The sequence below is a fragment of the Helicoverpa zea genome, chromosome 6 (genome assembly GCF_022581195.2).
Source record: "Helicoverpa zea isolate HzStark_Cry1AcR chromosome 6, ilHelZeax1.1, whole genome shotgun sequence".
In the NCBI taxonomy this organism is placed as follows: Eukaryota; Metazoa; Arthropoda; class Insecta; order Lepidoptera; family Noctuidae; genus Helicoverpa; species Helicoverpa zea.
In genome coordinates this window covers 5,275,774-5,298,021 of record NC_061457.1, presented here as the reverse complement: position 1 = coordinate 5,298,021, position 22,248 = coordinate 5,275,774, and the positions used below count along the sequence as shown (strand labels likewise).

General features: G+C 34.5%; 5 protein-coding genes across 5 annotated transcripts; 4 read left to right on the top strand and 1 right to left on the bottom strand.

Annotated features, from left to right (window-relative positions):
• The first annotated feature begins 483 nt into the window (after nucleotides 1-483).
• Nucleotides 484-1,617, top strand: LOC124631139 (protein Asterix). The gene is made up of 4 exons (XM_047165336.1): nucleotides 484-706; nucleotides 840-951; nucleotides 1,031-1,146; nucleotides 1,458-1,617. The coding sequence occupies exons 2-4, from the start codon at nucleotides 840-842 to the stop codon at nucleotides 1,554-1,556; spliced, it is 327 nt and encodes a 108-aa protein (XP_047021292.1). The 5' UTR covers nucleotides 484-706; the 3' UTR covers nucleotides 1,557-1,617.
• Nucleotides 1,618-2,055: 438 nt separating this feature from the next.
• LOC124631351 (obg-like ATPase 1) lies at nucleotides 2,056-13,518 on the top strand. Its single transcript, XM_047165712.1, has 11 exons — nucleotides 2,056-2,259; nucleotides 2,625-2,806; nucleotides 9,607-9,667; nucleotides 10,030-10,157; nucleotides 10,420-10,595; nucleotides 10,827-10,904; nucleotides 10,984-11,081; nucleotides 11,189-11,329; nucleotides 11,550-11,646; nucleotides 11,864-12,011; nucleotides 13,213-13,518. The coding sequence occupies exons 2-11, from the start codon at nucleotides 2,626-2,628 to the stop codon at nucleotides 13,296-13,298; spliced, it is 1,194 nt and encodes a 397-aa protein (XP_047021668.1). The 5' UTR covers nucleotides 2,056-2,259; nucleotide 2,625; the 3' UTR covers nucleotides 13,299-13,518.
• LOC124631349 (adenylate kinase 9-like) lies at nucleotides 2,813-9,600 on the top strand. Its single transcript, XM_047165710.1, has one exon. The coding sequence runs from the start codon at nucleotides 3,123-3,125 to the stop codon at nucleotides 9,210-9,212; it is 6,090 nt and encodes a 2,029-aa protein (XP_047021666.1). The 5' UTR covers nucleotides 2,813-3,122; the 3' UTR covers nucleotides 9,213-9,600.
• Nucleotides 13,443-17,895, bottom strand: LOC124631350 (protein PTHB1). Its single transcript, XM_047165711.1, has 11 exons — nucleotides 16,925-17,895; nucleotides 16,716-16,804; nucleotides 16,377-16,641; nucleotides 16,195-16,306; nucleotides 15,695-15,836; nucleotides 15,269-15,586; nucleotides 14,717-15,199; nucleotides 14,332-14,639; nucleotides 14,066-14,241; nucleotides 13,844-13,973; nucleotides 13,443-13,778 (listed from the first exon to the last, which is right to left on the bottom strand). Exons 1-11 carry the CDS (start codon nucleotides 17,179-17,181, stop codon nucleotides 13,527-13,529), a joined length of 2,532 nt encoding a protein of 843 aa, XP_047021667.1. The 5' UTR covers nucleotides 17,182-17,895; the 3' UTR covers nucleotides 13,443-13,526.
• A 1,383-nt stretch (nucleotides 17,896-19,278) lies between these two features.
• Nucleotides 19,279-21,883, top strand: LOC124631352 (caspase-1). Its single transcript, XM_047165714.1, has one exon. The coding sequence runs from the start codon at nucleotides 19,469-19,471 to the stop codon at nucleotides 20,351-20,353; it is 885 nt and encodes a 294-aa protein (XP_047021670.1). The 5' UTR covers nucleotides 19,279-19,468; the 3' UTR covers nucleotides 20,354-21,883.
• Nucleotides 21,884-22,248: the final 365 nt, after the last annotated feature.

Sequence of the window (22,248 nt, the reverse complement as noted above, 5' to 3'; positions counted from 1 at the left end):
CTACCTAGCCCTAATCCCTTATCGATTTAAGCGGCCCCTACAATAACATTGTGCACCATTATAATTATTCAGTCGTTTAAATTAAAAAAATCATTGCCTTCAATATTCACCCTACATGATCCATTTTGCAAAATCCGTAGGTATTATAACGCTATTTAATTGATCTCCTGCCTAGGCACCTTAGACAAGAAATCCAAGGACTCTTGCACAAGTGTCTTGCAGACACTACGATTCGGTAAGCGGGTTGGTTTAGCGTTAAGTAGGTACACTACCAACAGTTGTGAATAAGAATATTACTATCCCAACCGCACACTAACTAATCGAATATTTTTTTACCTTTTAGGTAAACGCCTAACATAAAGCAGCGAACACATTTTTATTTGAACTAAACTTTAGAGTACTTTATTACATCACATGACCGTATAGCACAACACTATCCTTAATGTCAACATGTTGTCACTGTCAGAATAGACATCATCGATAACGATTTGTCATTCGTTTCGTGTCTTTATAGTTCTCATTTTATGAGAATTTGATGAAAATGAATTGAAGTAAACTGAACTACATATATACTAATTCCATATTTTACAAGTAATATTATACTTCACTTTCAGTCATCACAGGCGACTGTGAAACTGACTGGTTTTATGATAAGGATACGTTGCAAGTTTCAATTATTTGTGGGCCCGTATTAAAACCTCAAAAGGTTGGTAATTTAGTCAATAGTCTTGTATATTTTAAAGGAATGTAGTCCGAAGGCGTTAAGTGACGCGAAGATTTGATAAAAAATCGTGTTCCCATAATAAGTTGTCACCAAAATGTCCTCGTGAATTTTCCAGATGCAGCTAACATCCGATCCAAGACGTGCTGACCGGGAACGTCGCTTCAAACCTCCACCACCAACGTCAGCACCAGCTGAAGATCTTACCACTGATTACATGAATATCTTAGGTGACATGCAATCCATTTTGTTATCAACGTCTGAGCCTTGACCTCAATTTTACTTTAATACAAGAAATTATATTTCCAGGTATGGTGTTCTCGATGTGCGGACTCATGATGCGTCTTAAATGGTGCGCATGGACTGCTGTCTTCTGTTCCAGTATTAGTTTTGCTAATTCCAGAGTCTCGGATGATACTAAACAGGTTTGTTCAATATAATTTAATTAATAAATAAGTATTCCAGTTAACGGCTATCATAACATATTTGACCTTATATATACTATAGTTTGTCCTTCTGAGAAACCTTATATACATCAATATTAATGAGAGGTATTGAGGATTGTTATGAATTTCATAATGTTATTAATTTGAAATCAATAAGTTGTCTTTTACATTGTTAAAAATACTTTGTGGTCTATGCTATATACATGATCATAAACATGATCTTTGTTTTTTTCCCCATGAGTAGCAATACCTTTATTATACAAATTATCTTAAAATTTCAACATTTTCAGATCGTGAGTTCCTTCATGCTGTCGATATCTGCTGTTGTCATGTCATACCTACAAAATCCTGCACCAATGTCACCTCCATGGGCTGCCCTTACAACATAATGTTTTTAAATGTTTTAAATAATAATTATATTATACATGTTTCAAACAAAATTACATCAAATATCTATTTTATTGAACTGCTGAACCCTTGTCAAGCAATATAACACAGTTATCTACACTTCTATAGTAAAAATATTTATGAGGAAACATTTTTGTTTGTTTGTACCCTACAGACTTCGAAACTACTGAATCGATTTGAAAAATTCTTTCACTTTTGAGAAGCTTAAATCCTCCTATAACATAAGCTATATTTTATCTGGACTGCTTGTAGCATTAGCTCCCAAAGAATGCAATGGAAGTTAAACTGAAAAACTACTAGACTTGATTGAGAAATCTTTAACCGTTAGAATAATATAGGATATTATCAATGATTAATAAATGTAATTTGGTAAAACCGCGAGAAAGAAGTTGATGAAGAAAGATCAAAAAAGTTATCGAAGTAGCATTTTCTAACGAAGTATCAGCCGTCAGTAATGTTGACACTTTTGACACGCCGCAAAAAGCAACGTCAACGTCACTGATGAATGCCGGACGGGACGGATTTAATTTCTTCCCTGCACGTTTTCTCTACTTTCCAGATCTAAGAATATAGTAATAAATAGTACAATAAAATAATAGATGTACAATTGGTAAACTGATCAATTAAGTGTCATTTGTTTTCAGTAAAATTTCAGTAAATAAAGTACTTATAACCAGCAATCAGGTAACTAATTTTATTATTCTGAGGTTATCTTACTCCTAACACTTTAGATAAATTAAAATTGCCGATTTTATTCTGAACACATGCGTAACATGTAATATCAATCATAAATTGATAGAAATAGTTAAAAATACACTTAAGATATTTTACAAAAATATAGTACTGTCTATGCTGTACATAAATCATCAACATACTGTGGAATATAAAGATAAATAAAGGTCGCATTTCTCAGTTAAGGTAATGATGGAATTGCACTTCATGAACTCAACTGATACTGAGGAGGTCAAGGTTCAGAGACAAGCATAACATAAAGTGTGACACTACCAAATTCCTATTATGTACTAAAATATATATGTAAACTTTTCCAGGATGCCTCCAAAGAAAGTTGAAGAACCTGAAAAGAAGCCATTGATTGGACGAGTGGGCACTAACCTAAAAGTTGGCATCGTTGGTGTACCCAATGTGGGAAAATCAACTTTTTTCAATGTGCTGACCAAAAGCCAGGCTGCAGCTGAAAACTTCCCTTTCTGCACCATTGATCCTAATGAAAATAAGTATCTGTTCTTTTTTATTACTTAAAGTAACAGTTAAAATCACATGTAAGAGAACTAGTGTCCAATATTATTTTTTGTATATCTACAAGATAAAAACTAGATTACCAAATGCTCACACAGTAATATACATTTAAGAAAAAAATTACCCTCTTGGTGCAGTCCATGAAAAAATAAATTATGCTTGTTTTGTTACCATTCCAACCTACTTGTGTTTGGCTGCTTCTGACTTTTTGTTTTAAAATAATGTACTGTCAATTATTGACATGTGACACATTTTAATTTTAATAGAATATTCTATTACTGTGTGTAAAAATGATAGAATTAGAAAATTATAAAAGCAATATTGATGTTGTTGATAAATATGGCTTAAAAAATGTCAAAATTGGTAAAGGTACAGTATATACAGGAGATACACAGCTCATCAATGAACGAGTCAAAGAAAATGAGATAACCTGTAACCTATTAGGAGGTGCAGTAATTGGCTTGGGTAACACAATAGCCCCTTATCCTGAAGATACCAGATACTGTGATCTTTGGACGGATATTGATGCTCAAGAATTACACTTGATGGGCAAACCAACATGTTACTTAATCTTTGGGAAAGCGGGTGCGGGATCATTTACTCTCGGTGAAGCAATGGCGAAAAAGTACAACTGTATTCATTTATGTCCTAAAAATATATTGGCAGATGAAATCTCACAACTAAGTGACACTGGGAAAACTTGGGATTTTAATATGAGACATAATAAAGTATGTCTCTTTGATATGTTGTTGACTATGCTAAAAATTAAATTAAACTCTGAAGCAGTTCAACATAGAGGCTACGTAATATCTGGTTTCCCTATGGTGTCAGCAAGTAGAAACCGCCTCCATTACATTAATTCACTGCATGGGGAAGTATCTTTCTTAGAAATTGATGAATTGTTGTTTGAAACAATTCGTAATTTGAAAAAAAAGAAACCGAAGTCTGCGGATGCGGCTCATTCATCTAAGAGTAGTGAAATGGTAAACCCAGAAGATGAAGAAGAATTAGAGGAAGAAGAAGAACCTGACGAAGACCAGGATGCAGAAGAAGGTCTTGAGGAAGAGGAAGATAAACCTGCTGAACTACCAGAATTTGAGTTGGATACGTGTTCTAACGTTATAATCCACAAGAAACCTCATTTCCAATCAACACAAGCTGTGATTTTAAGTCAGTTCCAAGAGTTATTCAATTTAAGCCTCAAACCTGATATTATAATTTATATCACTTGCCCAGAACAAGATCTAGTAAAAATGAGAAGTCACAGATATATTAATTACAGAACAGGACAAAATATTATTAAACCATTTACTTCAGATTATGTTCAAGAAGATTATTGGCCCTCGAAGTACAATGTTAGTGACTACGAGAATCCTCATGAGACTCGCGTTTTTCAACCGAAATATAACTGCAAACCACCTTTAAATTATGAAGAAGTAGTTATTCAGCAAATTTGTAACTATAAAACTTTCGTCTCTCCATATATGGAAAAGAAATTGAAAGACTTTGATCCTAAAATGGTTATAGAATTAGATGGTCGTACTTTATGTAATCAAATGCTTCATCTGGTTTCAGAAAGGTTGATTTTAATGAGATTACAGCCTGTTATTTTACCACAACCATTGAATTTGGAAACTCCACCCGAAGATCTGGATGAATTTTGGGCTGCTGTGGCAGAAAATAATTCAATCCGCAGTGGTAACATTAATTTTGCATATCACGCTTCTCACTGGTTTAACAGGTGCCCTGTTGAACTAAAACTAAGACGATCAGTAGTAGGAAACCCCAAATATGCTGTTATGTTGTTCGATCATGTTTATCTGATGTCTTCACTAAAAAATTTCATATTATTTAACAGAAATCCACGACGTTACTTAAGGATTAAATATTTGGAACCAACTTGCAGAGTTATAGTAGCAGGCACAAAATCTTCTGGAAAATCGTTAATTTCTCATTGTTTATCGTGGCTGTTTGATGCTCCCATATTACATTATGACTCCATTGTAGAATATGAAAAAGAAAAAAAGTTTGGCATTTTTTCCAAAAGTATTTTATCTGAAATAATTGCTACTCTAGAAGACGCTCGGATTGAACAATGGCAAATAGCAGATGCAGATCGAGTAACAAAATTAAATGAATGGTGCAAGTCTGCCTTGCAATTGTTAAACAAATATCTACCTTTATTACAACAAAAAAAAACATTTGAAGAAAATAAGACAAAACATGATAAGAAAGAAAAATCTGATGAAGATCAGGAATTGACTGAGGAAGAGCTAAAAGAAGAAGAGCAGTCTATTACGGACCCTGAAATAGAAATTGAACCAACATTTTTAAATGAATTCAATAATCTAAGAACGCAGCTGTCATTTCTTCCAATATTGGACAGTATAGAGGAATGCCAAAAGGCTCTTACTGATGAAGACCTATCTCAATATGCACCTACTGAATTGTCAAATGAAACAGAGAAGCCACAAATTCCTATGATAGGCGATGAAGATGTTACTATAGCCATTTCTAATTATATTAAAGCGAATGACTTGCAAAAAGAACTCGTGCCAACTACTGAAGAAATAATGACAGAAATCATCAGATTAATAAATGCGATTGACACTGAGCACCAGGAAAAGACTCAATCAGATGAAATGTATGGAAAATATATTTTAGATGGCTTTCCATCGGATCCGGAACATTGGAATTATCTCATCGAGACTAAGTTAACTCCTGATTACACTATAGCAGTGATTGAAAATCGGGAGATCGATCAAGATCTTTATGAATATTACAGTAAGGCTGACAAATATACTCGTACTAAACGATACGCTGAGAAATTCTTTTTGGCAGACGATCCTTTACTTCATGCTAAATTGCAATCAATACAATTGCAACGTTTGCAAGAGTCTGATTTACGAATAATAGTAGAAAATTTAATACACGATACTCTTGATATTTTGTTTGGAACTGAAACACTGTCTGATGAAGAAACTCTTCAAAAACCATCTTTAGAAGGAGAATCTCAAACTCAATTTATTTCACATCTTACAGAAAAAATTGAAAAATTTCGCGAGGAATGGGATAGTGTTAAAGTAAGGTTAGAGGATAAATCCAAAGTTTACATAGAAATAGAACTTGAAAATAAAAATGATGTGCAAGTTATCGAAGAAATGTTAGTAAAACTACGCCAGGGCTATATGTTTTCGGGAGAAGTTGATGAAGAAGGAGAAGGCGACTCACCAGAAGAGGACGAGGACGAGACTAAAAAAGATCTTCTTACCTACAATGACTCCCAAATTCTATGCGAGACGAATACATACTGCCCGGTAGCGTATTATGACATTGGTATTTTATGGGAGGGAAAACCAGAATTTTGCCTTACTTATAATAACAGAAAACATTACTTTTGCAAAGAAGAATTCTTAGAAAAATTTAGGAACAATGTAGGTAAATATCAATTTTATAAAAATCCTTTTAAAAAAATACCGAAATTGAAGATCTGTGTAATAGGATGCGCTGGTAGTGGTACAACAACTTTATCCAAATTCATATCTAAAGAGCTCGGATTACTACATATTGATTATTCATTCGTTGTTAACGAATATTTAATTCCAAGACATTATAAGAAAGTTGGACGACAATACGAAAATATATTTACTGATGAACCTATAGACGACGAAGGTGTTGTAGAATTTCAAATGGGTGAAGAAAATCAAAATCTCGATATATTGACAAATGAAAAGGAAACGAGGCGAATGTTGTATAATCACTTTGAACGTGGTGCTCCCATCGCATCAATACTTATGCATAGACTACTTCAGAAGGCTTGGTTCGATCCCCAACTAAAAATGGGATTTGTTATTGATGGCTACCCAAGAATACCCAACGACATTGAGGACATGCTAGCGTGTTATAGTATACCCGATGTGGTGATGGAATTGGATACTTCTTTAGAAACCATCCACAAGCGAATGGTTCCCATAATGTTCAATCGATGGAAATCTCAGCAACATGAGGCCAAACGGGTAGCCGCTGCTAAGCTACAAAAAGCACGAAAAGAATGGATGGATGTTATAACAAAAAAAATTGTTAACAAACTTATTATAGAAGAAATAATTGACTCAATTTTTTCGTCTAGACCCGATGCCGCGGCTACTGAGAGTGTCATAATAGATGCACATCCTGCAGGATCTGCTAATGTTGACCCAGTCTTATTTAATACATATAATGAAATGGTTCAAGAATATCCTGAGCCGAAAGATACAAATGTGTGGGAAAAAGCCGATGAAGCACGTGAAAGAATAGAAGCCAGATTAGAACTTATATATGAAACTGATTTAGATAATCTCGGTGCACTTAAAGAAGCTTTAGCGGAACAAAGAATTAAGCTCGTAACAATTAACGGTAACAAACCCTTTAATAAAGTTGCAAGGGATGCTTTATCGAAGTTGACACCCTTGAACACAAGAGGCTCATCATTTTTCGAGCAAACTTTTGTTGTTAGTCCTGATATTGCCGAGGTACTACTTTTGAGGGGTTTTATTTTTTTTAGCAAGTTCTATCGTCTTTGTCCAGTATATATCTTTGAAAATCCAACAACTATATTGAATTCTTATAAAATTGCAAGACGTAAAGGTACACTCTTTCCAGTTGTCCATAGATGTTTTATATATTTTATTAGCAGTGCAGATAATGTTATTAAGTTTCGCACTAATCCGCTGAAATATATAACCAGTGAAGTTATCAAGTCCTATTTCGAGTATCCTCTAAGGATCGGTATTATAGGTTCACCTAAATCAGGAAATAGCACACTGGCTGCGAGACTGGCTAAACAATATGGATTAATAGCTTTATCGAGAGGAAAGGCCGTGAGAAACGTGTTAGAAAATTTTCACTGGTCAGAATTGGCTATCAAAATATCTAAAAAACTTCGACAGGGACAAAAAATTGATGATGACCAAATTGTAAAAGCTATTCAAACTATGGCAATTGATCATCGGACGGTTACCTATGGATTCATATTTGATGGCTTTCCTGCTACACCTTACGAAGCCAGAGGGTTAGTCAAAAATGGTCTTTACCCTAATATAATATTCGATCTTAATTCTAAAAAGCTGAAAGTAATAGAAAACGCGGAAAATGAAATTTATTATGACATATTAAAATATATTCCTCCTTTTCCAATACCTCTTATCGAAAAAAGGTACGAGAATTGGCAAATAAGGCGACATAAAATAAAAAAGTGGATCAGTGATGATTATCAAAATATAATCCGTTTGGACGGAAACCAATCTAAATGGCATGTTTTCAAACAGGTAAATGATGAACTATCGCAGGTAATTTCTAAGATACATTTCTATGTCTGCAATGTTGACAATGATGTTGTGCATGCGATGTGGATTTCGAATGCAGCATTTGAAGAAAGACAATCCGAGTATAAGGATTTGTGTCCCGTATGTTTACCTAATAGAGTGTACAAGCATATGACCGGCTATGCATCCGATAAAACTGGCATTGTCCAATATCAGAACAAATTTTATTGGATCTGTCCGGAACATATAGATGAAGTAATGAAGTACCCACAAACACACCTGAAACCTTCAAAAGTAGAAATACCTGATTTGCCTGCTGTCATCAAAATAGTTAACTTAGATTTCGTTTATGCAAATGGTATATGCATAGTTACATATGCTGAAAATTTGCCAGCACAGATAATAAAAAGCGGCACTAAAGAGTTTGCTGCAAGTTATGGTGGTAAAGCATACTTATTTTGCAGTGATACATGTCTCCGTAAGTTTTTGAGTAAACCGTTTTTGTATTACGACATAACTGTTTTCCAAGAAACAAAACTGTTTGCCAAATTGGACTTACACAAACTTCCTGACATTGGCTACTTAGAACAAACTTTGGCCAATATTTTAACAGCTGCATGTTGCTCAGTCAATGTGTTTAGACCAAAGTATCCAGGGCTCTCCTTTCAAACATCCGCTTTGATTCACATAGCTCTATATTTGAAGACAAATAATCCTCGAATAGAAAAAAGTAAGAAGAAAATGTACTTAAAGGCTTTAAAAGTATTTGAGGCTCGGTGCAAGTTGATATTAAATGTAGGTTTACGTTTGAGGGCTATGGATAATCCATTTTTGAGTTATCCTAAATGTCACCACAGAGCGCCTACACTTCGACCTAGTAAAGTTGAAGAAGACTTTTATTCGTCGGTAGATTTGCAGAGACCGTCCGCCATGCTTCAGAGGACTTCTAATTATGTTCAAATGCATAAACCGTCATTCCATCACCCACAGTCGAGGCGTTCAACAGTAACAAGTCAGATGAGGAGAAGCACCATCGGTGCCATCTCTACCATCGACCAAACAGAAGAACAAAACTGAGCACTTACCTTATGATTCATTGTGTTCACTTTGAATACATTCACTTTTTTAAGTACCTACATAACTTACTAAAATGTTCTAATGTTACATTTATTGTTCATCTTAGAAGAAGCAAATATTAGTTTAAACTATTTTAACTCTAATTGTAGAATTAAATATTTAGTTTTCTTTATTTTATGATTTAAAACTAGTTACCAGAATTGTATTTTTTTAACAAACTAGAATATACACTATAAACGTAACTAATTCAAGTTTTATTTGTCTGTCGATGCAAAGAAAAGCAATGGTACATAAGGTTAGCAATCCATATGTGTAATGTTCTTAATTTTTTACATTAAGTATGTTCATTCTGTATTAATTTGTATGCCTAACCAAATGTATTTTATTTCAGCACGTAGGGTACCTGTGCCGGATGAAAGATTTGACTACCTCTGTGAATTTCACAAACCAGCAAGGTGAGTTATATGTATTTACATCATCCTCCTGCCTTTATTCCAATTTTATTTTGGGGTTGATACAGCATGTTTTATTCTTCCATCTATATTTAAACAAAGAAACTACTGCTTAAAATTAAAAATTCACCTTATGAATTATTATATTAATTTTAAATTAAAACCCATGTCAAGATTGTGTCAGCTTTACTACAAAAACTTAAACATCTGTTGAACACTTGTCTAAGAAAAGTGTGGCTGCAAAACGGATCTTATTTCGTAATAATCTGTATTTTTTTAGACAATTGTTCAACAGACGTTTAAAAGTTTTTGTGGTACGACGGTGTATGTTTAGTTAAATGGATATAGATGATAATAAATTGTAGCAAAGTACCTGCATTCCTGAATGTGGTGGACATTGCCGGTCTTGTTCGTGGGGCGGCCGAGGGCCAAGGACTTGGAAACGCCTTCCTGTCGCATATCAAAGCCTGCGATGCTATTTTCAATCTGTGTCGTAAGTTTTCCATTTACTTATAACAGTTTTTTTTACTTATTCAAATGATTTCAGTCGGATTTGAGTCGATAGGGGAAACCCCAAATTCAAATCACCGTTCAACAGAATTTAAAAGCTTATGCTATTGACAATTCACAATATAGATTTTGAAATTGAAAAACTACTTTCACTAAGTTCCGATTTTTAACGACTTACGAGGAATATTTTTAAGTTCATTCGGAACGTGAAATATAGACCGATTTTCCTAAATAATGTTTTTCAGGCGCTTTTGATGATGAAGACGTTATCCACGTTGATGGTGATGTGAACCCCGTAAGGGATTTAGAGACGATTGGAGAAGAACTTCGGCTGAAGGATGAGGAACAATTGATGCAAAACTTTGAGAAACTCGACCGAGTTGTCAATCGTGGTGGAGATAAAAAACTCAAGCCGGAATACGTAAGGAAACTCTTAATTATTTGAATAATAACTAATAGTAACTTGTGCCAGAGGTTCGCCCGTGACCCGTAGAAACGACATCACGCACTCACATAAAAAAATGATATATTTTTGAAATCGGATTAGTAATTCCTGAGATTAGTGCGTTATGGCAAATACACTTTTCAACTTTATTTTAGTGTATATTTGTAGTTATTTAAGATTGATAAATGAAACTAGCTTATTTTACAGGATGCACTCACAAAGATCAAGACTATCTTAGTAGATGAAAAGAAACATATTCGATTTGGAGACTGGAGTGCAGCTGACGTGAGTAATTTTGTAATAAATGAAGTATTGTCTACAGAACTTTGAGCCCCCAAATAATATAATATTTTTGTCATTCCAGATAGAAGTGCTCAACAAATACCTATTTTTGACATCCAAACCTGCCTTATATCTCGTTAACTTGTCAGAGAAGGACTACATTCGGAAGAAGAATAAATGGTATGTATGTCCACCGTTTCCCTGTAATTTGGGCTCATTTTCAAAGACGTACAAATACAATTTTCTCTGAATGTTATGATGTTAATTAATTTATTTTTTGTTTTCAGGTTACCAAAATTGAAGGAATGGATCGACAAGAATGACCCTGGTGCACCTCTAATTCCTTTCTCTGGTGTTCTCGAGATGAAACTATTTGAGATGGACCCCACAGAAAAACAGGCCTTCTTGAAGGAACACAATATCACTAGGTATAGGTTTAGCAAAATAAATAGCTTTTTTTTATAACTGGCCGACTGCCAGGAAGATTTTTTATTAAATTAGTACCTTGGTTCAGTTCAACTAAGCGTAAAAATTATTTTTTGATAATTTTTTTTCGCTGGTTTCTCACTACACAAATATGACCTAAGAAATAATAAAAATACGTCAGCCTTTGGCGATATTTGAAAAATTGAAATATTTTATTCACAGTGCATTGGACAAAATCATCGTTCAGGGATACAAAGCTCTACAATTAGAGTACTTCTTCACGGCTGGTCCCGATGAAGTCAAGGCGTGGACTATTCAGGTAAGCAAACAAAAGGAGATTATTTAACTTCCATAATGTGATTATGAACATTTTCTGAAAGTCCTACTCAACGAAAATTTATTTTACTAATTGTAATACCTACCCTTTTATGTTTGTCTTACACAGTAATAACACCTATTATTTAGATCCATGTTTTGGACTTTCACTTCCCCCTTTTTGAGACTCAAAAGTAAGAAGGTCATAATTTTGTTTTCAGAAAGGCACAAAGGCGCCTCAAGCCGCTGGCAGGATTCACACGGATTTCGAAAAAGGTTTCATTATGGCTGAAGTGATGCATTTCAAAGATTTTAAAGAGGAAGGAACTGAAGCTGCTTGCAAAGCTGCCGGCAAATATAGACAACAAGGTATGTACTCGTTAGAAAATCAATTTTCAGAAAAAAGTGTTTCGCGAGCTCTAAAATGCGAGAGAAAGAAAATACTGAAAGGACAATGCCTAAAAACGTCCCCACCCACCAACAGACTTGAAAGTAGTGTCATTGGAGCCTCATTTAATAGATCATTTCTTATTATGGAGACATATTCCAAAAGTATGGGGTTTAGGAACTATAAGACAATTTAGTATCCTATCTCAAAGTTAGTCTAATTTAATTTTCATCAAGATCTTTTAAGCAGTTTTTTAGTTATCATCGGTTAAAATAATCGGTTTGAAGAGCCAGTGTAGTACTTCGTAAGGACACCTTAACCACCTCCAACAGAGTTCAACTAAGTGTCATTGGTTGCGCCTCATTTGATAGACCATTTCTTATTATGGAGACACATTCTAAAAGTATGGGGTTTAGGAACTATAAGACAATTTAGTATCCACAATTAACGTAACGTTAGGTTAGGTTAGTAGGTATACACCGTGACTTTTTAGTCGTCTTACAACGGCAGCCCACTTTATGTATCCAATGACTAGTAAACGTTCATATAAAAAAAAAATGAGATTTGAATAATTTAAAAATAAAAAATAATTTATTAAACCCTAAACATTTAGAGTATGTCGTCACAGTAAAAAAATATCTATCGGATAAGGCGCTTCTGATGGCACTAGGTTCAACTCTGTTGGAGTCAGTAAAGGTCCATACAAAATCATTAAACCAATTATCATTCTAACCGGTGATAACTCAAAAGTTGCTAAAAAGATCCCGATGAAAATTATATCGGACTAACGTAACCTTCTTTGCATTAAAATAAAAATAATCAAAATCGGTCCACGCAATTCCGTGTAATTGGTTAACAAACTTGACGTTTATTGATTATTAAGGATATTAAAATGTCGTGTATTTCCAAAACCCCATACATTTGGAGTAAATAGTTTTGATAATCATGATCTATCGAAGGATGCGCTTCCGATGACACTAGTTTCAAGTCTGTTGGTGGGTGGGGACAGGGTCCATACAAAATCCGGCATTGTCCTTTAAACATCCGAAACTACCAAAATTCTTAGCACCCATTTTTTGTAATAATCTCTTATACTTGAGAATATTTCATTTTGCTATTTATTTACTTCGCTAAATATGAGAACCAAGAACAAATTGTAACATCAAAATTGTTGTTTTACAGGCCGAAACTACGTTGTCGAAGATGGAGACATAATTTTCTTTAAGTTCAACGCTGGTGCCGGTCTAAAGGATGCTAAGAAGAAATGACGTGACAAGGTACTCCTGCTGTTGGTACATATGCTGTATCTCAACCTCGTCTTATACTCTCTGCTACATGTCGCTTAAGACCGTATTTTGTACACATAATATTAAAGAAAAAACTCCCTTAATAATGTAATGAAATAAAGCTTGTTGATGTTTGTAAAATTCAAATTTATTTAAAACAATTGTAACAATTAAGGTGAAGTAATAAATAAGTTTAATAATATTCTGATTTTATAACACTTCCACGAACTCTTGTATTCGCAACACTTTTTGGGCATCCTTTTCCGCGTCGTCGCTTTCAAATATTTCAGCGAACATTTTATCGAAGATCTGCCTGATTTGTTTCAGAAACCGCTTTAGATTGATATGTGACAATATACCTTGTTCGGTAACTGGAGCCAGTTTTTCTTTATCCTTCTCATTCTTTTTGAATAAGTTATTTAAAATATAGGATATAGCTTGCGTTACGGCCTCTTCCCATTCCTGGCAAAATATACCATTTTAGTATTTAATTTAAAAGCACATAATTTTCAATTTTATTTACTTACTTGATAATTTTCGTAAAGTGAACCTAGAGACATCATTTCTTCTATTAGTGTTACTTTAAAATCATCTTTAGATGACTGCTTTAACAAGATAATTAAAAGTTTTCCAACTGCCGCTAACGCTCCACCGGCTCTAAAAACCATAGAGGTCTAATATTATTACTTTAAAAGTAGGATATAAACGATTTTTGTCACAGTGTTGCAAGTCTACCTTATTCTATTTACCTGCACACTGCTTCTTTACATTCAATTATTTCGTATACCACTTTGATTAATCGTGTATGTGTATCCTTCATGAGAAATTCTAAAGGATCGCAGTCTCCCGGAGGCAATGCGCCGTATTGCACCAAAAGCTTTTTCTGCACTATTGTGAATTGTTTCTGTAGGACATTCAGCTCATCCTAGTAATATTTAAACATAATCAGAAATCAAAACTTATTTCTATCTATTTATTTTCCTATTTGTGTCACTGTTTTATTTTTTGAAGTTACCTCTAATTCTTTCAATTGATTACGCTCCTTTGCATGTGTTTCGACGCATTTTAAAAACTTGTGAATTAGTTGTTTAATGAATTCTTTATCGTTAATTATGTTGAATTTAAAATCTTTAACGCCCATGCGTGCGTTGTGATCCATTAATTTAATTAGAAAGTGATCTAATACTGAAGTTATTTCAGTGAAATCTTCTGCTTCTATCGTATATTGCTCTAGATCAGTTTTGAGTGTAACGGTTTGTTTTGTCGCCCTATAAGAAAATGTTATGGTGTTGCCATACTTTTTTAATTCGTCCTCTGAAAAATCTGCAACAGAGCAATAACTTAGTCTAGAATAAGTATAGATAATACACTTGTGTCAGTATCTGACCTATATTACTCACCTGTAAATATTTTTGGAAATGCTATACATGGTTTATTTGTTTGTATTCTTAATTTAAAATGGCCATCGCCAACATTTTCAGTTGGTGTACAGTAAAGGCTTAAAGGTAACAACACATTTCTAGTCAACACTGCTATTTTGCCTGTATTGTCAGTAATGGTCATTAATATTTTCACTTGAGTGTCAGAAATATCCCCTTCACTGGTCAGGAATACTTGGTTCTCTATTATTTCAGTCCCATTGACATCATCTAAACATATTGTAGACTCTGAGCACGAAAATGGCGAAACGCAAATGTAAGTCACTTGAACACTCAAAATAAATTTTGGATCTTCGCACGTTAAAATCACAATCACTGGACACATCAATAAGTGTAAGCTCTCATTCTTATCATTAGAGAATTCTTGAAATAAATTTTGTACTGGTTTGCCTACGTCTGCTTTTATTTTCAGTAGATGTTCCATTGATCTCCCATTATCAACATCTGCAACAACAAAAATATTGAATAGAAATTGCTACAAAATGTATTTAATATCAATTTCAAAAGCATTACCTTCATTATTGTTTAAGATTTTCCGTAATGAATCTTCAACGACATCTAACTCCTTTTGTACTTGTTCCGGATCACTAATATCATTGATCATTGGTGGTGCGTTCGAGTTGAGATCCGGTTCAGTCCCTAAGTAACCGACATTCACTATACCATTAGCGGATAATGTGACCAGACCACCTGATAGAGATTTTAAAAAACATCGGGATATCGATATTGCGGGATGCAGTAGAGAACAACTCCATAGTAAAGTTGTACCCTCATAAACGTACAATTTTGAATCGTCAGATGTTACCATCACGAGCAAACGAGCACCAGGTTCTGTAAATGCACAAAACAATTTGAAACAATAGAATGTCGTTCTAAATGAAAATATTTAAGCAGAAATATCAATAATCACTATTGGGCCAAGTTACATGAAAAACTTACCATAATACCAACCAATAAGATAAGCGCAGAAGCAAATCGGCATAAAATCTAATTTGATCATGAACTTCATCAGGCCATTGTCTTGGAAGCAGTAAACATGCCTTTCGCCAAGTGCGACTATACTTGAAAAGTTGTTACTGGTCTGAAGAAAAACACCAATGTTAGCAATATGTTACAAGTTACATTATGATAGTAATAGACAGCTGTATTGCTGGGAAGTTTGTCCATCACCACTCCTTTTTACCAGCTGAAATACAACGTAGTGGTGAAGAGGCGTTTTTAAGGATGCTGTCCTTAAGTATTTTCTAACGTAAAAAGTGCTAATTTCATCATAGTCCGCTTTCAATAAACAACTTTGACATCGCTAGCAAGCGCAAGTTACTTCTCGATGAAGTCGATACCTACCTACTTCGTAAGTCTAGGACTACTTAAGCTTGCATAATATGTATATTTACTACGTGCTTCTAAGTGTGCATCTACTTAAGAAATAAGAAGTTTACCTGAATAACTTGGACTCGTGTAATTTCTTCGCCTGCATTGTACACCCACTGTGGTATGTTCTTTTTATTCTGCCTCAAAGTAAGTTCGCTGGATTCTCTTAGTTGCTGATAACTGTAAATTGAAGAAATCATTTCTTAAAGTGTATCATAGAGCCAAACTACGCTACCCAAAAGTTTCTTACCTGTATATTTCAATAACCCAAGTAGATTTACAAATAACAAAGGAATCGCTGCTGGCAATATAAGAAACAGGTGATGGTATAATGACGTCATTGAAAATGCACATGAACAAGAACGTGTCCTGATCGAAGAAACTCAAGCTTCCATCCAGACTTTGAATACAAATAAAATCTCTTGTTTTTATATTTCCAAAAGGCCCACAAGTCAAACTATCTGCTTTCCTTGTGAATGAATGTTTAATTATTGGTACTAGGTAGTTTTGTTCACCTGGAATTAATTTAATAATAATTAGGGATTCAGTATTTATGTGCCCATTGTTATAAAGAATGATATTGTATTACCAGCTTCCATGTGGCCTTCTTTTCTCTTCAAATGAAATACCTCATAGCTTTGTGGATGCAATACTATAATCTGACGATCTTCACAATTCCTTAAAAAAATAAAATAGCTGGATATTGTCTCAAGATACAAAATTGAGAATCTAATGGTATTTTTTCTACTTAGAGGTGCATCAGCATACCAACAATAGGTACAAATTGGTCTAACTTACCCTGTAAACTTCCCAGTCTCAATTTGTAGCACAACATCACTAAACTGTGTTTCTAATAGAACATGCGAGGATCCTTCATCTAAATTCGGCTTGTATACTTTCAGTAACGTTCCTTCGCCGACCAAAATACAGTCGCTATCACTGTGCGAATTGAACTTATCCACTTTCAAACAATTCGCATTTTGGACTCCCTCAATATCTTCCTCATTTTGCAGTTTATCGTTAGACCACCATTGCTTTACTTTAAAAATAGACATTTTAAATATTGCTTATTTTTAGTTAATACCTAAGGTGTACCACTTCAAAAACCTCAATTCATTGTCGGTGTACAGTTGTCATGGTAACGTCTGTACTGTTTTGGTTAATTAACGTAGCGCCTAGGTAGGTATACGGAACGGACCATGGGCCTATGGCAAATGGCAAGTTCTTTATTAGGTAATTCTATCAGGCAACACAACAATGTAGGTAGGTACTGTGACGCTTCTTTGATTAATTTACGGTAGGTTGTTTGTTTTTGGTCTAAAAGTTCAAGTCCTTATTTTTGACGATTGCACGTGACAACGCTACGCAAGAAGGAAAGTAAGTATCTAATTGCCACCGACCGACAAGAACAAGTACCTACCTATTTAATATATGTAGCCTGTAGGTACCTATCCCAACCGTTTATAGTTATAAATGGGTAGGCACCTATTTAACTAAAAGGTAAAGTAGGTAAGCCTTAGGTAGGTACCTACTGTAAATAAGTAGGTATGTTTGTTAGCCAGCGGAGACTCGCTCACTCGTGAGCCAAGGGTACTCTGAGACATAGTTTTTCATATTGCGTCGCGTATGGCGTAAAGTTTATGCTAGGCGTTGGTGTTTTTTACGCTCCTGTGAAAAGCAACGGAAAGTCGTATGTTCCATTCATTTTATATCATCCAATTCTCAACGTTAATAATACCTATTATAAATTTAAAAAAACCCCCGACCCAAAAAAAATTACGCAATTAAACCCTATAAAAAGCAAAAAATAACTTTAAACACTACGTAAGTACCAACTAAAGCATGTCAGACTAAACAAAATTTTGTCATGTCGGGGGACCGCTCTAATTTATTAGCCTAACGTTAGAAGTAATTATAACTACTACATTATATATAGGTACTACTTATAACTTTGTATATAATTGTGTTTAGATACGTGTTTTTATACGAGTGTTGTAATTAGGTAGGTATCATTTGATTTACATAAATCATAAATCAAGTATTTTTAAAGGTAAAAAGCGCTCCCCCGACACGTCAAAATTTTATTTAGTCTGACATGCTTTAGTTGGTACTTACGTAGTGTTTAAAGTTATTTTTTGCTTTTTATAGGGTTTAATTGCGTAATTTTTTTTGGGTCGGGGGTTTTTTAAAATTTATAATTTAATTTTATTTCATGCTTTTTGAAGGAGCTCCTTAATTTTTCCTTCCTTCACTTAATTTCTTTTATTTTAAGATGGGGTCGCTATATGCGATCACGGCCAAAGGAAGCTGTTTAACAATCCTCATGACAAACTGGCTCTGGGAGAATTGCACAGATTGAGAATCAATAAAGATTAACTTTTGGTCATTCTAGATTTTCAGCAAAAATATTCATTCCGGCATTCCAGGGTTTCATCCGTCACATCCCATTTCCAGCATCAGGTTCTCGTCAATTAGAATCATGAAGAGAACTAGTCAAGGCAAATTCAACGAGCCCAAACTCGATGCGTTTACTAAAAGGCAGTTCAGGGTTACGTCTCCTATCTTCGTGCCCTAACAGCAGACCAGCTCAGCGGTTCCAGAAGACATTAGTGTTTCAAATTTCAGATCCCACATATGCTTGCAAGTAAACTGAGCGTGTAACATTCCTATCACACCTATCAAACGAGCTGATGACCTTGAAGACCTGAACCGAATTCCACCAAACATAGCTAAGAACACTCCCGAATGACATTCCTTTCAAACAAAAAAAAAACGCATTACAATCGGATTATCCGTTTGGGAGCTACGATGCCACATACACACACACACACACACAGACACGTCAAACTTATAACACCCCGTCGTTTTTGCGTCGGGGGTTAAAAACCAGTAACTATTAATATTGTTACCAAAATAAACTCTTTTTGTTTTCTGGCACTTCACTCGAAGGTTAGGTAATTCTGGGGCGGGATTTTAATTACTTGTGATTATATTTGTTAAAATATGTTTTTAATAATATTAAAATGGTGTTTTTTGAAATATTTTACTTGTGAATCGTACAAAAATGCTAACAAGTATCAAGTGACAAATAGTAGATTTATATTTCAATTTACTAGCAACACATCCATATCTAGCAATCTGACTTTTTGATTGTCATTGTCTGTTTGGTTTGTCTTTGTGTCAGTGACCAGTGTTTTGTTCAATATTCTGTGGCATCGCGGTTTTCCCGTGTGGTGTGAAAAAATTGTTAACGCTAATTCAAAGCGCAGTTATTTGCCAGCTTCGTAACTGAAGACATCATTCTAAATTCTTATTGTTGAAGCATTAAGTGAATCGATCACAATGTTGGACGGTGATGTTCAAGACAATGGAAGTGTTGAAACTGAACAAAGGCCCAACGGTGGCGGCGATGAAGGCGACGCGCAAGGCAGTCACGACTCTTCGCATGCTCGCCGCTTTGCAAGGATGCCCGTTGACAGAAACGCTCCCTATTACAACATGAACCACAAGTATCGTGGAATGGCCATCATCTTCAATCACGAACATTTCGACATTCACAGCCTAAAGTCTCGTACCGGCACCAATGTGGACAGTGACAATCTCGCTAAAGTCCTTAAAGGTTTAGGATTTCGTGTAACAGCGCTGAACAACTTGAAATCTGAAGAAGTCATCAGATATGTCCAGGAAACAGCAGAAATGGACCACAGTGACTTTGATTGCCTCCTTATTGCTGTGTTAACTCACGGCGAGTTGGGAATGTTGTATGCTAAAGATACTCACTACAAGCCAGAAAACTTGTGGTACTATTTCACAGGAGACAAATGTCCAACTCTTGCAGGAAAACCAAAGCTTTTCTTTATTCAAGCTTGTCAAGGTGATAAATTGGATGGTGGTATTACTCTCAGTCGCACTGAAACAGATGGATCATCATCTGCATCTTACAAAATCCCAGTACATGCTGACTTTTTGATTGTATTTTCTACTGTGCCTGGATACTATTCATGGAGGAACACTACTAGGGGCTCCTGGTTCATGCAGGCCCTGTGTGATGAGCTACGCTATGCTGGCACTGAGAGAGATATCCTGACATTGTTAACATTTGTCTGTCAAAGAGTTGCTTTAGACTATGAGTCTAATACTCCAGACCTGATGCCTATGCATCAGCAGAAGCAGGTTCCTTGCATCACCAGCATGCTCACTCGCTTGCTTGTGTTTGGTAGGAAGTAATACCACCGATATTTTGTGTTGTTGATCTTGTACCTGTTAGGTATTCAAATGTCTTGATAGCTTTAGTTATAAATTTTAAAAATATTGGAATCTTCCTACTTATCCAGTTAAATATAATGTTCAATGGCTGTTGAAAGTAATATTCTACAGGTAGAAGATGAATTTTAAATTAATCGTGAGGATAAAGGTCTCTTATCTCTCTTTTGCATTTCTTGTTCTATTTTGTTTAGTATAAATCTTTTGTATCCAAATGAAGTATGGCGGTTAGTGTTTAGACAACAATGCCATGTCACAAAATATATAAGTAGATTCATGTATTTTGTGCTAGTTATTTAAGTCTAGAAAATTACATAAAAATGTGATTAATCAAAAATGTGATGAACAGCATTCAAAATTATAATTTTGGTCTCATAAATATGCTCAAATTATTATAAATGATGTAATCATAATGCCATTTCTTTAAATACGTATTATCTGTATTGCATGTGTTTATTGCACAACAATATCTGAGATTAATTAAAGTACTTAATATAAGTTTATATTGGTAAATATGAATGTAAGGCCGCCCACCCTGGACCTACAATAACATCGTACAATTTGCAAAAATATAGAAATATTGTGCAATTTAAATTTGGTTGCCAAAATCATTGCATAATCTTCAATATTAACTGTACATGCTGAATAAATTTGTAGAATATGTTATTTCACAATCTAAATGATGGTCTAGGAAGCGCCCAACAAAGGAACAAAAGCGATCAATTTCCATAGTACATATCAATATAATGTGAACAACTATTTTCTTATCTGAAACTATTTTAGCTTTGTCTTACAATAATTATTTAATGTTAATGATGGATTTTCAAACAAAAATGTATTGTTTGCCACAGATCTGATTTCAACAGTTACCTGCATTTTGTTATGTTTTGAGTTATCTGCATTATTCCTTACTGTAGGACTGTTCCTACTTAAGACATTTCCTTTTTAGTAAGAGCATTTATTGTTGTATTAGTTTATAAATAGCACAAAAAACTATTGCTGCCAATTTTATTGTGTTAGTTTCGTTTTGTAATTTTTTTTATTCTTTGTGGATGTGTGCTTGAATGGAAATGCCTAATATCGCATGCCTAATCATCATAATAAATTTTATCAGTATGTTTAAGTATTAACTTTAATTGCATAAATAAAGTTTGATGTTAAATTTCAGAGTTAAGTATGTGATAGAGGCATCTTTGACTGATTATCTCTAGTGTGAAGAAAATTCTGAGTATCTATGAGGAGTTATAGCCAAGAATTTATATGTATTAGTAATAAATTATGTTTTAAGTGTGGTATATACATACGTATGTATTAAAATTGTGCCTTGTTCATCTTTAAAAAATATTCTTGATACACTTTGTTTATGATCGTCCATTTTATTATTAGAACTGAGAAACTCCTCATAGAATTTTGATGCAATGAAATGTCTGGTTTGTATTTTTTATAAATGCTTATATTTCGTAAATTATAAGCAATAAATCTCTTCCATTCTAAGTGGTCCTCTTTTATTTCATGCATAACTACCTCATGTGATTTGCTTTTAAAACTGGTTAGTACCAAACTTCTAGAGTTGTGATGATGAGACATGTTTTTCTGTCTTGTGTTACATTTAAAACACACCCCTAACTACGTACTCCCACGAGTACACGAGTACTCTACCTATGTACTCACATGTACTACCCATATATTCTTTTGACCGTACCAACATTTGCTCGTTCGACTTGTGCAGTTTTTACTTATAGGTACACATAGCGTGCCGGTACGGCACAGCAAGTACATAATTACAGGCGGCAATTTAAAAATCGGCATACAGTTCGTCATACATCTGTGTCGTCATACCATCGTAAAAGCCGCTGCCG

What these genes read in the sequence shown, in the direction of transcription:
- LOC124631139 (XM_047165336.1), top strand. Translation starts at nt 840, where the DNA reads ATGCAGCTAACATCCGATCCAAGACGTGCTGACCGGGAACGTCGCTTC. An exon ending in TGATTACATGAATATCTTAG is followed by an intron (nt 952 to 1,030) that starts GTGACATGCAAT and finishes TTATATTTCCAG; the next exon opens with GTATGGTGTTCTCGATGTGC. An exon ending in TCTCGGATGATACTAAACAG is followed by an intron (nt 1,147 to 1,457) that starts GTTTGTTCAATA and finishes CAACATTTTCAG; the next exon opens with ATCGTGAGTTCCTTCATGCT.
- LOC124631351 (XM_047165712.1), top strand. Translation starts at nt 2,626, where the DNA reads ATGCCTCCAAAGAAAGTTGAAGAACCTGAAAAGAAGCCATTGATTGGA. An exon ending in ATTCGGAAGAAGAATAAATG is followed by an intron (nt 11,082 to 11,188) that starts GTATGTATGTCC and finishes TTTTGTTTTCAG; the next exon opens with GTTACCAAAATTGAAGGAAT. An exon ending in TCAAGGCGTGGACTATTCAG is followed by an intron (nt 11,647 to 11,863) that starts GTAAGCAAACAA and finishes TTTTGTTTTCAG; the next exon opens with AAAGGCACAAAGGCGCCTCA.
- LOC124631349 (XM_047165710.1), top strand. Translation starts at nt 3,123, where the DNA reads ATGATAGAATTAGAAAATTATAAAAGCAATATTGATGTTGTTGATAAA.
- LOC124631350 (XM_047165711.1), bottom strand. Translation starts at nt 17,181, where the DNA reads ATGTCTATTTTTAAAGTAAAGCAATGGTGGTCTAACGATAAACTGCAA. An exon ending in AGAAGGCCACATGGAAGCTG is followed by an intron (nt 16,642 to 16,715) that starts GTAATACAATAT and finishes AATTAATTCCAG; the next exon opens with GTGAACAAAACTACCTAGTA. An exon ending in CACTTTACGAAAATTATCAA is followed by an intron (nt 13,779 to 13,843) that starts GTAAGTAAATAA and finishes ATATTTTGCCAG; the next exon opens with GAATGGGAAGAGGCCGTAAC.
- LOC124631352 (XM_047165714.1), top strand. Translation starts at nt 19,469, where the DNA reads ATGTTGGACGGTGATGTTCAAGACAATGGAAGTGTTGAAACTGAACAA.